General features: G+C 35.4%; 1 protein-coding gene across 1 annotated transcript in view; it reads right to left on the reverse strand.

Moving 5' to 3' along the window:
• The window catches only part of AGO3 (argonaute RISC catalytic component 3), a 113,747-nt gene that overhangs the window by 48,342 nt on the left and 49,327 nt on the right, over positions 1 to 16,078 (reverse strand). The window contains exon 5 of the mRNA XM_068966319.1: positions 15,793 to 15,929. Within this exon, the coding sequence (XP_068822420.1) occupies positions 15,793 to 15,929 (137 nt within the window). The remainder of the gene's footprint in view (positions 1 to 15,792; positions 15,930 to 16,078) is intronic.

The following is a 16,078-nucleotide window of genomic DNA, read 5'->3' on the forward strand; positions in this document are numbered from 1 at the left end:
TGGAATCAAGATTGCCGGGAGAAATATCAATAACCTCAGATATGCAGATGACACCACCCTTATGGCAGAAAGTGAAGAGGAACTAAAAGCCTCTTGATGAAAGTGAAAGAGGAGAGTGGAAAAAGTTGGCTTAAAGCTCAACATTCAAAAAACGAAGATCATGGCATCCGGCCCCATCGCTTCATGGGAAATAGATGGGGAAACAGTGGAAACAGTGTCAGACTTTATTTTGGGGGGCTCCAAAATCACTGCAGATGGTGACTGCAGCCATGAAATTAAAAGACACTTACTCCTTGGAAGAAAAGTTATGACCAACCTAGATAGCATATTCAAAAGCAGAGACATTACTTTGCCGACTAAGGTCCGTCTAGTTAAGGCTATGGTTTTTCCAGTAGTCATGTATGGATGTGAGAGTTGGACTGTGAAGAAGGCTGAGCGCCGAAGAATTGATGCTTTTGAATTGTGGTGTTGGAGTAGACTCTTGAGAGTCCCTTGGACTGCAAGGAGATCCAACCAGTCCATTCTGAAGGAGATCAGCCCTGGGATTTCTTTGGAAGGAATGATGCTAAAGCTGAAACTCCAGTACTTTGGCCACCTCATGCAAAGAGTTGACTCACTGGAAAAGACTGATGCTGGGCGAGACTGGGGGCAGGAGGAGAAGGGGACGACAGAGGATGAGATGGCTGGATGGCATCACGGACTCGATGGACGTGAATCTGAGTGAACTCCGGGAGATGGTGATGGACAGGGAGGCCTGGCGTGCTGCGATTCATGGGGTCGCAAAGAGTCGGACACGACCGAACGACTGAACTGAACTGAAGGTAAATTATCTTCAGTGAGCACAGAGAAGATAAGATACTACCATATGTGAAACAAGAATAGTATGCTATTATAAAATAACATTCAAGAAATAAAAAAGAATGATTAGAAATTAAAAGCATAATAGCAAAAATGAAAAAGTGAAGATGTTTAGAGGATAAAGGTAAGTAAATTTTCGAGAAAGCAAAGTAATATAAGGGAAACAAAACTTCACCAAAGCTATTTAAAAAGTTGGAACATCACTGATAAATTTATGAAGGAAAAATTATTTCCAACGTAGAAACCCAGCTAAACTTTCATTTAGGTTTGTTGATACATTTTCCAATGTGTAAGACATCAAAATTTTTTGCTTCTTGTGTACGCTTTTCTCCTGAAACTTCTAAATATTAAAAAATGAGGGGTAGGGAGAGAAATGGATACAGAGAATGATGTCTGATCCCAAGACGACAGCTGTGCATCAAATATGAAGAACATATTCAATTAGCCTGAAGCAGTGTAAATCAAGAAACAGATTTATTGGAAACTGTCACTGAAATTCCTGCTGGAAAATACTTTTTCTAATGTGAGATTAGACTAAATAAAGCCTGATACAGGTATCTTTACTTGGCTGAGTTTGATCAGTGTTGATAAACCTGCTGCTTGCCTGTTTCACCCTAAAGAAAGGTTCTGCTTTGTTCTGCTTCTGAGGACTAATTTGAATACTATAAAAATCAAATTGTTGACTTTCACTTTCATTGAGGGATCTTATATCTGAACTTAAGGCAATCATATGAAGCAAGTGACACTAATATTGTGATTAATAAATTTTTTATTGGAAATCTGTTTTCCTTGCAAGAAAGCATATTCAGTGTGAACTTCTGACTCAAGCAGAATAAATAATTATCAAATTCTGCTTATATATTCTGACCATTTTCTTCTAGCAGCAAAACAGTGAATGCTATAGAAAGCTACATTTTACTGAAAAGCACAAAGAAGCAAATAAAGTATATAAAAATAAAAAAACAATTCTAACTCAGATGTCCTGGGTCAGAGATTTGTCCTGTCAGGAAACTTGCTTCTTAAAGGATACAGGAAAAAGCTGTGAATATTAAGGGCATAAACTTTGGAAACAGAAAAGTTAACCTCTATCACTTAAATGTAAATGACTGTGCCTCTACACTTAATAGGTTACATTACATATAAAGTAATATAAATATAAAATACAAACTATGTGATCTTTAGAGGGAGAAACTCACTTGAGAGAAAAATTAGAGACTGTGTCTCTAAACTTCAGTTGGAGGTATCACCTAACTCATGCAACGGTGATGATGTTCAGATGAGATACAGTTGTCTCTTGGTTCCTACAGAAGATTGGTTCTGGAACTCCCTTTGTACAATAAAAAGCGGTGGAAATTCAAGTCCCTTGTAGAAAATGATGCATTACAGTCAGCCCTCAGAATCCATGGTACCCAGGTAATGAGGGCGGACTGTAATTAATGTAAAATGTTTAGCATTCTATCTGTGACAGGTATCTTCGGGGAGATACAACTAATAAATATCAGACTCTTTTTGTTCTCTTGGCCGTACTGTGACTTATAGGCTCTTAGTTTCCTGACCAGAGATTGAAACCGCGCCCTTGGCAGTGAAAGCATGGAATCCTAACCACTGGACTGCCAGGGAATTCCTATAGTTACTCTGGTACTCTTAAAATGCATACTTAGAAAAACAAAATGCAAATTGCAACTGAGTCTGGCCTAACATAAAAAAGTATACTGTATTTCACTGACTCTAAAAGCCCAATTATGGTAAGGTACATCAGTACTGTAGTTGCCAAATTTTCCAATTAAATTGTGACAAACCATACACTGCAAGACATCTCCCAATTTCAGAGATGATGAAATGTGAAAAAAAAATTTTGTTTTTTCTTTCTTAGATTGGTAAAATTCATTAAATTTAGTTATATAGTTGAGAGTTAAGATACTATATACCATGAAAACAATCATTTTGAAAACAAGATGAAGTCACAATTAGAATTAAATTGCTTGCTTTCTTAAAGTACTTTTCCATTTTTATCATCACCACAAATTTTACCTAAGCTCCCATTTGTCACTTCCTCAGAGAAAAGTTCCTTCATCACTGAGACTAGAATGGATTCCTTTGTTGCACAGTCACACTGTATTTATTCAGTTCAGTTCAGTTCAGTTCAGTCTTCTCCGCAATACTCATCATATATTGCTCAATAAAATAATCTTCTCCAGTTGATCTCAAGTTCAACAAAGACTATTTTGTTCAGTAAAATATACCAAGTGCAAAGGTTGCAAAATCATACAAACGAGAAAGGAAATATAAGCAAGTAAGGTGGTCAGTGCAATACTTTCCCTCATTATTTTTCACAGCACCAGTACATATTATTACAGTTTAAAAATAAACCCATTTAAAATTTTAGGCTTTATTTCATTTCATTAAGATAAGAGAGAACTTTAAGAAAAATCCATGTTGATATATGTATATTTAGTTCATTCATTTAACTTACATATAAGTGTATACCACAATATGACAATATTCATGTACTCATTCCAATATTTGCTTATCCTATTATTCACAGGAATCAGGATATTTCTAATTTTCTGCTACAGCAAAAAATATCTCAGTATGCAAGATACCTCTATGGTATATTAAGGGTTTTAAGATATGTTCAATTTCATTTTCACTTCATCTTTTCTAGATATTGAAAACTGCTCTCCAAAGCTGTATCAAATCATACTCCTATAAAGAGTGCATAAAATATTTCCTTATACTTTATCCTCACCAACATCTGTTAAAATTTTATAAATTTGATAGGTGTCAAATGGTACTGATCTCACTTGTATTTTCTTGACTAATAATGAATTTGAGAATTTGATTTTCATGGGTTTATTGACCATCTGTGTTTCCTCTTTTGCAAATTAGCTTTTTTTTTTTTTTTAACTGATCTCCCTGTAAAGTTTTTGGTTATATACGCTGTAAATACTCTCTTAGCATTTTAACTTTGTTTATGACTCATCTGTAACAAATAAGTTTTAAATTTTGATGCAGCCAAGCTTATCAGTATTTTCTTGAAAGAATTTTAAAGCTTTGCTTTTCAAATTTTAGATTGTAATCTACCTAGAAATAAATCTGGGATATGATATGAGATGGGTTTAATTATTTTTTTCTTATAGTTAACAACTGTTTAAATACCATTTATTAAATATTTCACTCTTTCCTCAGTGATCCAAAATGCCAACTTAATTGTAAATTACATTGATTCATCACAGTCACTTATTTTTCCATATAAATCTTAATACAGACTTCTCAAGTTTCACTATATGCCCTATTGGGATTTTACTTAAAATTCATTTACAGATTAATTTTTGGAGAACTGATACCTTATCAAACAGAGTCTTCTCAATAAGCTTAATATATTTCTTTCATTCAGATTTTTGCTTATATCTTTCCATAAATTTTTTTACTTAGGAGACCTCTCAGAAATTTTTCATTCCTGTGTATCCCCTTTTCGACCCAAACTCCTGATGCCATCACACTGACAAAAGCCCAGCTAAGACATCATTTACTTCTACAAATATTTTCCTAACTTTCCAGATTCAATTAGACACTCCTCCTCCATGTTCTTAGTTTTATTTATTCATTCTTTGCTTAGTATGCCCAAGAGTTGTGTCAGGCACAGAGGTTATATATATACACTGGTGAATAAGGTGGACAGTCCCTAGTTTCACAGAGCTTTCATTATAACAGGAGACAAAGAATAATAAACACATTCAATGTGACACATGGTATTACTGGGGAAGTATACTGTGCTATAAGAATACTTGAGAGAAATGTGTAACTCTTGGGGGATGGCTGGATGCGGGGGAGATGGCTGGATTGGGGGAGAAGGTGTCAGTTACTGCTTTTCAAGGAAGTAACATGCAGACTGAAGCCTGTAAGAAGAACAGAAGTTAGCAAACACAGTAGTGACTAAATACCATAGCACTGACATCCCTGTCTTACTGCTGATTTTACTGGAAGAGCTCTACTGCTTAACTGTGAAATCATCTATTCTCTGAATATGTTTCCTCCCTTGACACCATTTCTTGGCTCTAATACTGCCTACAACAATTATTAATTGCTCTCTGGTTCTTCTTTCTTCCTTAAATGCTAGTATTCTCCATGGCTCTCTCCTTTTCTTTTCTTTTTTCAATCTAAATATTATTTCTAAAGGAAATTCTCCATTTTCAGAGTTTCAAATATGGATATATGTACTAAGGACTCCCAAAACTTTTACCTTTTCCTCACTCCACTACAGATTTTCACATCTGCATTTCCAACTACATACTAGATGACTCTCTGTATGTTCCACAGAATCCTCAAGTGTTAAACATATTAACATTTGATCTTTTTATACACGGTATAAACTGCCAACTAACCAGTGAAAGCAGATCTCCCTCCCATATTCAGAATCATCATTCATAGTGATATGAATGAGTCACTATTCTGAATGTATGTTGGTGAGTATGCACTTCTCGAAAGCCAGTTTATAAAATAAATGCAGTTACTAAAGGTTTGGGAATATGAAGGTTGTTTCAAAGACTGAATAATCACAGAATTTTTTTATTATTATTATATTTTTAATCATAGAATTTTATAGGCCAGGTACGAGTTTATTTTTAAAATCTTAAATATATAAATATCGCTAGGATACTAGTTGCCATTCAATCAAACACAAATCTAGATATTGTGGTGAAGGTATTTTATAGATATAATTAAATTCCATGATCAGTTGACTAAGTAAAGGAGATTATCCTGGATAATGTGGGTGGACCTCATTCAGTTAGTTGAAAGGCCTTAAAAATGGGGCTGAGGTGTCCCTAAGAGAGAAAAGAAATTCCACTTATGGACAGCAGCTTCAGCCCACACCCGTTCGCTCTAGCCTGCCCTTCCTGATAGCCTACCCTAAGGATTTCAGACTTGACTAGGTTGCCCCTACAACTGTGTAAACCCAATCTCTCTATATATATTTTCTTATGTCCAAAAACCAATTCCTTCAAAAACCTAGTTAACCTTCTGGTCTATTTATTTACAATCAGTTCCATGTACCAGTGACTACACCCAAACTTTTTTTCTGGACATGGTTTTTAAACCTATTTTTTCAATTTAATCTTGTAATATGTTCCTTCCTCTCCATCCCACATTAGACCATCACCATCTCTTACCTGAACTAGTGATTGAAAAAGCCTCCTAACTGGCTTCTCAGATTAGTTTTTTTCTCCTCTATCTATTCTCCACACTGCTGCCAGAGGTCTCTTTCTGGAAAACAAATACGATCATGTCACTATCCTTCTTTAAAATTTTTGAAGTCTTCCTACGTACAGGATAGAGGTAAATTTGTTTTCTATTTCATTAATTTTTTTAAACTCTTATTTCCTTCTATTTTTCTTTGCATTTAATTGTTATTTTTCTAACTTATTAAGATGAATATATAGGTCATTGATGCTTTTCTCCCTTTCTAATAGGCATTTAAGGTTTTAAATTCTCTCTAAGAATTGCTTTAGCTAGTCATACCAATTCTTGTACGTACTATTTTCATTACCCTTTAGTTTAAAATATTTAAAATTTTCTTTGACCAATGAGTTATTTAGAAATTTTTGTAATATCCAAAGCAGAACTTTGTAAGTTCCAATAGGAAAATAGCAGCAGTTTATTTCCAAAATTTCCCACTTTCCCCCTAGAACTCATTACAGAGCAACAAAGATAATCTGAAAAGAGAGAGAGAGAGAAAAGAAAAGAGAAGAAACCCTATATCTTCAATGAACCTAGGAGACAATTAAAACCTGAAAGTGCCAAATTGTAAGTAAATATGACCCAAAATACTTGGGAACCTCTGCAAAGGAGAAAGTCATGAAAGATGAAAGACACTCTAGTGGGGCAACAGCAGCAAATTTTTACTCCAGAAAGAGAGGGTCTTATCCTAAATGGGAACTGCAATGCTTAGTACTGAAACTGAATGGGGGGCTCTCAGAAGGAAGTAGAGAAAGGAGTGTAGAAAGTGTCATGAGAGTCAATTGAGGGTGAACTAGAAGTGACAGGTCTCAGATAGGACTCCCTTTTAAAACCAAGACATGCATTGTCCCTCTGTAATTTAAAACTTGAAGAAAAGTTAAATGAATAGTACAATGAACTACCATATACCCTTCACAGATTCTCTAACTGTTAACATCTGAGCACGTACTTTAAAAGGCAAGAGCTGAATTCCTTGGTAGCAGAAAGTCCTTAAACATTTATTACTGAGAGGCAAAGGAGATGTGGCTTTATTCTGAAGAAAGAATCCATCAGAACAGAAAAGAATAGAGGTCCTGAGCAGAGAAACCTGGAAAACCACCTTGCTCCTAATGTCCTATCCCACCTCCTTCTCCCACTCCAGTCTCTTCTAATAGGTGGTTTGAGAAAACTTATCTCACTCAAATACGAGTAACGAAAGGGGCAAGTATCTATACAAAAATACCATTTAAAAAATGTAAAAAAGCAGCACAACATCCCGGACAAAGAAAACTCAACAAAATACACCACTACAAAATAGATAAAACTATAACACTACTTTTCAATATGAATCCGAACTTTCTTAATGCAGCTATGAAGAAAGATCTCAGAGCAGAAATTTAAGAACTCAGGGAAAGACAAACAGGTAAGAGGAGAAAATGAAATAAGCACTGCAGAACTCATGAAAGAAATGGAAGAAAAAGAGTTTTTAAATTAAAAAAATGAAGACAAAACTACAATGAGCAAATGGTAAAAATTATACCATAAAAGAAACAGTAAAGAACAAGCAGGACAGAATTTTTTAAAAAGAAAATAAAATGACAGATTAAAAAAAAAAAGATAAAAGAGTTGAACCTACATCCTCAAAGGGGATCCCATGTTGTAATTAAAACTGACTCAAAATAGTCAACATTGAAGAAAAAAATCTAGCAAAATAATTGTAAAAAATATTTTCAGCAACCAGACAAAAAAAGAAGGTACTTATAAGGGACAAGAAAATCAGCTGACATCCTAATTCTCTACTGAAAATTCAGTGTCAGAAGACAGTGGGAAAGTATCTATCAGAAACTCAAGAAAGTATAATTCAGAAGCCATAATGGAAAAGAATATTAAAAAAAAATGTATATACATCTATAGCTGAGTAACTATGCTGTGCAGTAGATACTGGCACAATCTGTATATCAACTATACTTTAATAAAAAAACAAAATTAGAAAAAAAAAGTGTGATTCAATCATTTTATGTCTAATCAAGCAGTCCCCTTTAGGAATGAGGCTATAGACAAATGGTTTTCAATGCGCAAAAAACCTCAGTTCTTACTCATATGAGTCAGGAAATTACTTCAGGAAGGCCTGAAGTAACTTGAGGACAAACTGCAACCAAGAGATGCCCGGAAACATTCTAGCAAAAGGACTTGCAATTAGCACCAAGACATACAACTGTAGATTTAAGATGAGCACAGATGGAATGTAGCTGTGACATGCTCAAAACCATGGGAATAACAGTGTATGTAAATACACGGAAAACAGAACAATCATAAAAAGTAAAATAAACTAACTGAGGGCACACTTTACAGCAACAGAGTCAAAGCTGAGAGTCAAGTAGTAGAAATTTAAGTAAAATCATAATGGACAATATAATAATGCTATGTTGGCTAAAACTAGTTAATAAAGCAGAGGAGGGGAAGGAAGAGAATAAAGTTAACATAAAAGTTACTTATTAAGGAAAGCAAAAGACACTGCTTTAAAGAGGGAGAAAGATGAGTATTAAATGAAAGTATGAAGGTAACCACTGATGGGGTTCCTAATAACAGAACTAGCATTTAAAAAGCACAGAAAACAGACCACATGAATTGTAATCCTTCTGTTAGATAATGTAGACTTTTGGCCCAAAAAGTACAAAAAAAGTCACTTTATCATTGTAAAGGTATAAATTACAGCAAAGAATAAAGACAGGTATACATATGCTCCTAATACTATGGTAGCAAATTAAGAAAGTGGAAGTATAAAAAGAAATGGAAACATGATAGGAAGCTTAAGTTTATTTCTCCCATTCTAAGACAAGTAAACAGAAATAAATAAGGAAATAGATGATGTAAACAACATAATCAAAACTGAAGAGCTAAAGGATATTCATTTAACTCTATCCTAAAAAATGATTGTATCTTATTCTCAAAGAGCTATTGAACTTTCATTTCATAAATTCTGATGATGTTAGGTTACTAAAAAAAAGACCTCAATAAATTCTAAAAACAGAAATACAAACCATATTCTCTGATACACAACACAATGAAACTAAAAATTTACAACACAATCTGAAAATTAAAAGATCTTCAATATGAAAATTTAAAAAGTCTCTCAAACAACACTGGATAATAGAGGAAATACAAATGAAATCTGTGGTGTTTTGAGAAAATAATATAATCCTGTGGGATGCTAGTTCCTTGACCAGGGACAAAACCCAGACCCTCAGCATGAAAGCATGGAGTTCTAACCACTGAATGGCTAGGGAATTTCCAAAATAATCATTTTAAATTCTTTTTTTAATAAGAAAAATGAAATTAACTGAGTTACGACTATAGTTCAAAAAGTTAGGAAAGGGACTTCCCTGGTAGTCTGGTGGTAAAGAATCCGCCTTCCAATGTAGGGGATGCTAGTTTGATCCCTGGTCTGAGAACTGAGATCCCATGCCAAGAGGCAAATAAGCCCACACACACATGGCAACCAGAGAGGCCCACTGAGCCTCTGAGCCTCAGCCAGTGCACTCTAGAGCCCACATGCTACAGCTAGAAAAAGCTGGCGGGCCACAAGGAAGACCCAGTGTAGGAGGGAAAAAAGAAGTTGGGGAAACAACTAAGGTAACTGAAGAAAAGTAGAGGGAAAAATTTATTAGGCTAAAAAAGAAACTGAGGAGTCAGAAGACAAGGCCAGAGAGCTCAGAAAAAATTCCAAAACCTCTTTGGTGGAGGCAGGTGGCAGAGTGAGGAGCAGAAAACAGGCTGATTAAAGTACTGCTGCTGCTGCTGCTGCTGCTAAGTCACTTCAGTCGTGTCCGACTCTGCGACCCCATAGACAACAGCCCACCAAGCTCCCCTGTCCCTGGGATTCTCCAGGCAAGAACACTGGAGTGGGTTGCCATTTCCTTCTCCAATGCATGAAAGTGAAAAGTGAAAGTGAAGTCATTCAGTCGTGTCTGACTCCTAGTGACCTCATGGACTGTAGCCTACCAGGCTCCTCCGTCCATGGGATTTGCAAGGCAAGAGTACTGGAGTGGGGTGCCATTGAGTACTACCTCTCCTAATTAAGAGTAAAAAGGACAAAGCACAAAGATTAAAAAAGAATCAATGGGGATAAACGATAGAAATAGATAAAATTTAAAAAAAAAAGGGACCACTTAGTAAAGATATAGATAAAATATATAATTTTCTAATAAGATATAACTAGAAAAACTGAATACAGAGAGCCTAAACGGACTGATTTTCACAAAATAAATGAAAGCTTTAAAAGAACTATTCACTGAACAAAATGTAACAAACCAGGCTACAAAATTTTACATGGGAATTTCATGAAATCTTAAAAGAGCTGATAATTTTAACACTATTTAAAAACTGTGGTACATTTTAGAGCACAGGCAACTTCCAAATTTTTTGTGAAATTAAACATTAATACCAAAACTTGAAAAAGACTGCTTTAAAAGAGAAGATTGCAGATCAGATCAATCTTGCTTTTTTTTTTTTTGCAACTTGATTAAAAAGGTAAAGTGTTAAAAAACAGAATTCAGGACCACATTAAAAGAATCTAGAAACACAAATTTAGTTCAGTGTTTTTTAAAAAGAGGAGAAAACAGCATATAAAGAACTCCCCAGATACTAAAAAGACATCTGACAAAAAACATACATTAATGATTGAAAGTACTCAATAAAATGGACACCAACAGAGGCTTCTAAGCATATACATACATACATGCATGCATCATACTTAATGCAGAAATACTGAAGCATTCCTTCTAAAGTAAGGAATACAAAGAGGATGCCCACTACTCTCTAACAGTTAACACTGTTCTAATTAGTCAATATAACCTGATAAAAAATATTAGAGGTGTAAAAATCCAAAGAGGTAAAACTATCACTATTGCAGATAAAATGATTATAACCTAGAAACTGCAAGGAAATAACTTGAAAAGTTAATGGAATTCAATAGGCAGAGAGAAAAAAGTTACTATATATCAATTAAAAGACTTCATGTATATAAAAAATAACTAGTTGGAATATAAGTTCATTTAATAAGAAAAAAAGACAGAGAAAGAGAGAGAAAATATCCAGGAATGATAATAAGAAACGGCAAATTTTATGTGAAAGTGGTAGTCACTCAATCGTGTCCAACTCTTTGCGACCCTATGGACTATGGCCCACCAGGCTCCTTTGTCTATGGAATTCTCCAGGCAAGAATAATGGAGTGGGTCCCCATTCCCTTCTCCAGGGAATCTTGCCAACCTACGGATTGAACCCAGGTCTCCTGTATTGCAGGCAGGCTCTTTACTGTCTGAGTCACTAGGGAAAGAAAATTCTAAAACACTCCAGAAGGAAAAAAAAGTAATCCTGAACAAATGGAAAGGCATAGCATTTTCTTGGACAGAAAGATTCAGTGTTTAAGACTCAATAACTTAGGAGAAGGAAATGGCAACCCACTCCAGTATTCTTGCCTGGATAAGTCCATGGATAGAGGAGCCTGGCAGGCTGCAGTCCATGGGGTCACATGACTGAGCATGTATGTATGAGGGTGGAGGGAAATGGGTTGGTAGCAACAAACTGGTAGAACTAAAAAATAAAAATAAAAAACAAAATGGGAAATGCACTTGACCTTACAGTTAGTTGTGAGGTGTGCACACCTAGAGTCTGACACAGAGCAAACCCAGTCACAACAGCTGCTCTCCAACTTGTTAATTGCATGTTAGATGACAGTAAAGTGAGTATCTAGCGGTAGGGCTTCACACCAGCTTTTTCAGTATTCAAAAATTACTTCTAGAAGGTTGAAGTTATCAGAAGAGGACAATTCTGGATAAGTAGACTGTTGGGGCACCAGTGTAGACTAGTAGTTATGTTGGGAATGAGCGTTTGTTAATGTATGACTACTAGTAAAAACTCCTAAGTTGCTGTTTCCAAGCAAAGCCCCATCTTCCTGACGGCAGGGGCCATAGTGCTGGCTGCAAGCTCCCAATGCCCAGTCAGCAGGAGCTGGAACACTGCCCTTCAAAAGACATAACATCTTTCTAACTGCAGCTCAACTCTTACTTTGCTTCCCCTGTAAACCTTTGCCTAACTGTAGCCTATGGTGATTCCCGCCTCTGAACTCCTGTTGCGTTTATTTTGGCAAGTTGTTTATGTTGCTCAGAATTGCCAGATGTCCTTTTTACTTTGCATTGACCTTGGCAACCCCATGGGATTTTAATCTCCTTTAGCACAGAGCCAATGTCTTAGATATCTTAGGCTTCCTTTTGTACCCAATTCCAGCCTTTTTATAGAGAGAACCCTGAATGGAATCAGTAGTATTGTGATTGTGCTTATTGATAAAGAATTCTGTAGAGCTTGTGGTTGATTCTAAACTGAGTTCTGGTGGGACAGACTATACATTTAATGTTAAACAACTAGCAGATAATTAGACTTTGATGGAAAACTATATACAAGTTTCACGGACATTTAGTATACACTGTTTTGGAAATGTATCATTTAGAAATGGGCTAACCTGAAATTATCTTGTACTTGTGAAATAGAAACTTGACAAGCAGGATTACTGTCATTAAAATTTTATGAATATTGTTATATATGTCAATGAAAAAGTTTTTTCTGTTACCTTTCAACCCCCAGAGGCATCAAATTATGGTAATCAAGGATTATACTGATAACTCTTTTCTAAGTGTTTCTAAATGTCCATTCAGATGCATTTTTCTAAAATTCATATATTTTTTATATTTTTTGAAATATTCTGTGATTTTATTATGTCTTATGTGCATAATGTGATTCGTAAGGGAGATATAGCAGTCAGCTAGGTATGGGAATTAATCCATCCTTTGAGTTCTGGATTCCAAAAAGAGAAGAAAAAGTCTGTAGCTTCTATCAAATGCTATTTGGTAGAAGTGTGTGTCCGAAGGACTATAAAAGTGGTGAAGCTGGCACCTTTTAAACTAAGGTGATCTCTTTTTTCCCCTAAGTTTTTGTTTTTGTTGTTGTTGTTACGTCATGTGGCTTGCAGGGTCTACCTTTGCCCCTTGGAATCAAAGTGTGGACTCTTAACCCCTGGACCGCCAGGAAATCCCCAAACTAAGATGTTTGTGATTCCATTCTCTTTAATAATGTAACTGGATTCTGGTGGTGATCTGCAACACCAAAATTAAACTTTACATCCTGATAAAAAAAAAAAGAAGACTCAATAACTTAATTTAAAAATATAATGGAGTCACAGTAAAAGTAATAGCTCATCCTCCCACACCCACTAGATCTGACAAGGTGTTTCTTAAGCTTATACAATGATATACATAAGAAGAGCCTAGAAATCTTGGAAGAGAAAAATGACACCAGCCCTAGTTGATATTAAAAGTTACAAAAGAAAGGATCGACTGAGACATGCACCTGTCACCAAAAGAAAAATTTCTACAGGATAAAAAGCAAAAATAATATCAAAGATCAAAGACAAATAACAATCCAGGGATAATATCTGCAATTCATACCAAAGAGGGCTAATTTCCTTGATTTAGAAAGCTCTCTCAGTAAATAAGACCAATAATCCAACAGAAAAAAAGGAGCAAAGGACATAAAAAATTAATTTTTAAAAAAGAAATATGGTGACCCATACATATGAGAAAGGATGGCCAAAGGCAAAATGGTACATAAGGAAACTATTTCTTCCAAATTTGATTGACAAAAATCTAGAGTTTGACACATCTAGTGGCAACGGTACAGGGAAACAGGTAACCTCATTTACTGATGCAAACTGTTTACAATCTCATTGGAGGGCAATCTAGCAATAATAATCAAAATTAAAAACATATCTGCCTTTGACCCATCAATCTCATCTCTTGGAATCTATCTTAAAAATAGAAATACATGAATGATGTTCTGAAATGGAAAAAAAATAAAAACATCCCTAGTATACATCTAAATAAAAATAAAACGTTGGTTGCTCAGTTGTGTTCAATTCTGTGATCCCATGGACTGTAGACCTCCTGGTTCCTCTGTCCATGGGATTTTCCAGGTAGGAATACTGGAGTGGGTTGCCATGCCCTTCTCCAGGGGATCTTCTTGATCCAGGGATTGAACCCTGGTCTCCTGCACTGCAGGCAAATTCTTTACCGTCTGAGTCACCAGGGAAGCAGTCAGTATATACCTAAAGACGACTTAAAAAAAATATCTTCTCAATACATCTTTACAATGGTAGATGCAGCTGAAAATGAGACTATGCACTGATCTGGAAAGATCCAGGGATCCTTGAAGGAATGGCTGATGCCAGGTACAGAGGAAGAAATGTAAGTTGAATCTGGAACATTCTGCTGTGCCAAAAAGCAAGAAAGCTATCAAAGACAATGAATTACCAACACAACAATGCACTTTTCCATATAGGAATTCCATCTAATGCAAAAGGAATATCAGAATAAGAAAAAATTCTAATTGGTAATCCACACTGAAATAAATGATTCAGGTGACAATGGTCAATGAATGGAATATCAGTAACTGAAAGACTGATTGGGAAATATACAATGGAGAGCTCTGGCATACTGATCTCTGAACATACTGATCAATCTTAGTAATCACTGAAGTTGGGTCTCCTATATACTGGGTGCCTCCTAACACCATACATGATGGAGCACTTATGAATCAGAAGTGAATCAACCTTCCAGGACCAACTTCCATTTCCAGGGAATATAGGAGATAAAGGAACAAGGGAATGACACTACAAGAAAACAAAAGATAAATCCAGATTTTTGGATATTCTAGAGGAAAAGTGAAAGTTTCTGCAACAGGTCAATGAGATAAAATAGGAAAAGAAAAAAAAAAAAAAACAAGAGAAAAGGAAATGGGACTACTACATTTTGAAAAAGCAAAGTAGCCAAATGTGATGTGTGAATTTTGCTTGGATCCTGATTTGAACCAACTAACTACAGAAAGATAACCTTTGAGACTATCAGGGAAATCTGTGGACAGGGAATTAGAAGCTATGAAAAAATGATCAGATTTTCTTAGATATGATGGTGGCACTGTGACTGTGTAGGGAAACATCCATATTTTCAGAGGTGCATACTGTAGTGGGGACAAAATAACATGCTGTATGGGATCTGATTTAAAATTACTGCAGTAGAGGGAGAAATGTGTATAGTTTACGCAAAGGTAGAAAAATTGGGGCAATCTAGGTAATGGATACACAGATAGCAGTTTATCATACTACTCTCTCTACTTCTAATATGTGCTTAAAAATAATCTTTAAAAAAAAAACCCTAAAAATGAGAATGCGACTAGCACAACATTAAGCCTCAGCGGCAGGCATAATCTGCAGGTCACCAAGACCAGCAGTCTTCTTCTCTTCCTTTAAAATATGCATTTCATAATGAAATACTGACTTATCTAGTTAAGGACAAAAATGAGTTAAAATAAATAGCTCAGGTGATCATGTCATGGCTTTTATATTTGTTTTCATTTGTTTACTTCATGTTTAACAGCATTCCAGGAGAAGTTCTGTATAAATGTTTTCTAAATGAAATGTAATAAAAAATAAAGGTTTTTCCTAATATATGTTTGTCTTAATGTATGTCCAAATATTAATTCAAGACACCAGTATGTATAATTATATATAAAATGTATACACACACACACACACACACACACACACACACACACACAGAGGTCATACAGAAATCAACTACCCAACACAGAATATGGTTTAAATTCCCTTACCATCAATATTAAGCATCATTTTCCACATGGCAGGCCGAACAGACTGATGAAATCCAAACCAAACTTCCCTGCCCCCTCCCAGAGGGTGGTCGTATCCTTCTGGAGCTGAGAAAAAGGAACGCCCCACAGGTGTATATCTACAAGAATTAAAATGGTATATTCAATCTTTTCCTTCCCATTTAATATTTAAATCTGAAGAACAGGTAAGTCTAGAGTACATAATCTTAACTTATCATAGTAAAATGCCAATCATTATGAATATATGAAACTAAAAGTTTTCCAAATT

This window comes from Capricornis sumatraensis, chromosome 2, assembly GCF_032405125.1.
Source record: "Capricornis sumatraensis isolate serow.1 chromosome 2, serow.2, whole genome shotgun sequence".
Taxonomy (NCBI): domain Eukaryota; kingdom Metazoa; phylum Chordata; class Mammalia; order Artiodactyla; family Bovidae; genus Capricornis; species Capricornis sumatraensis.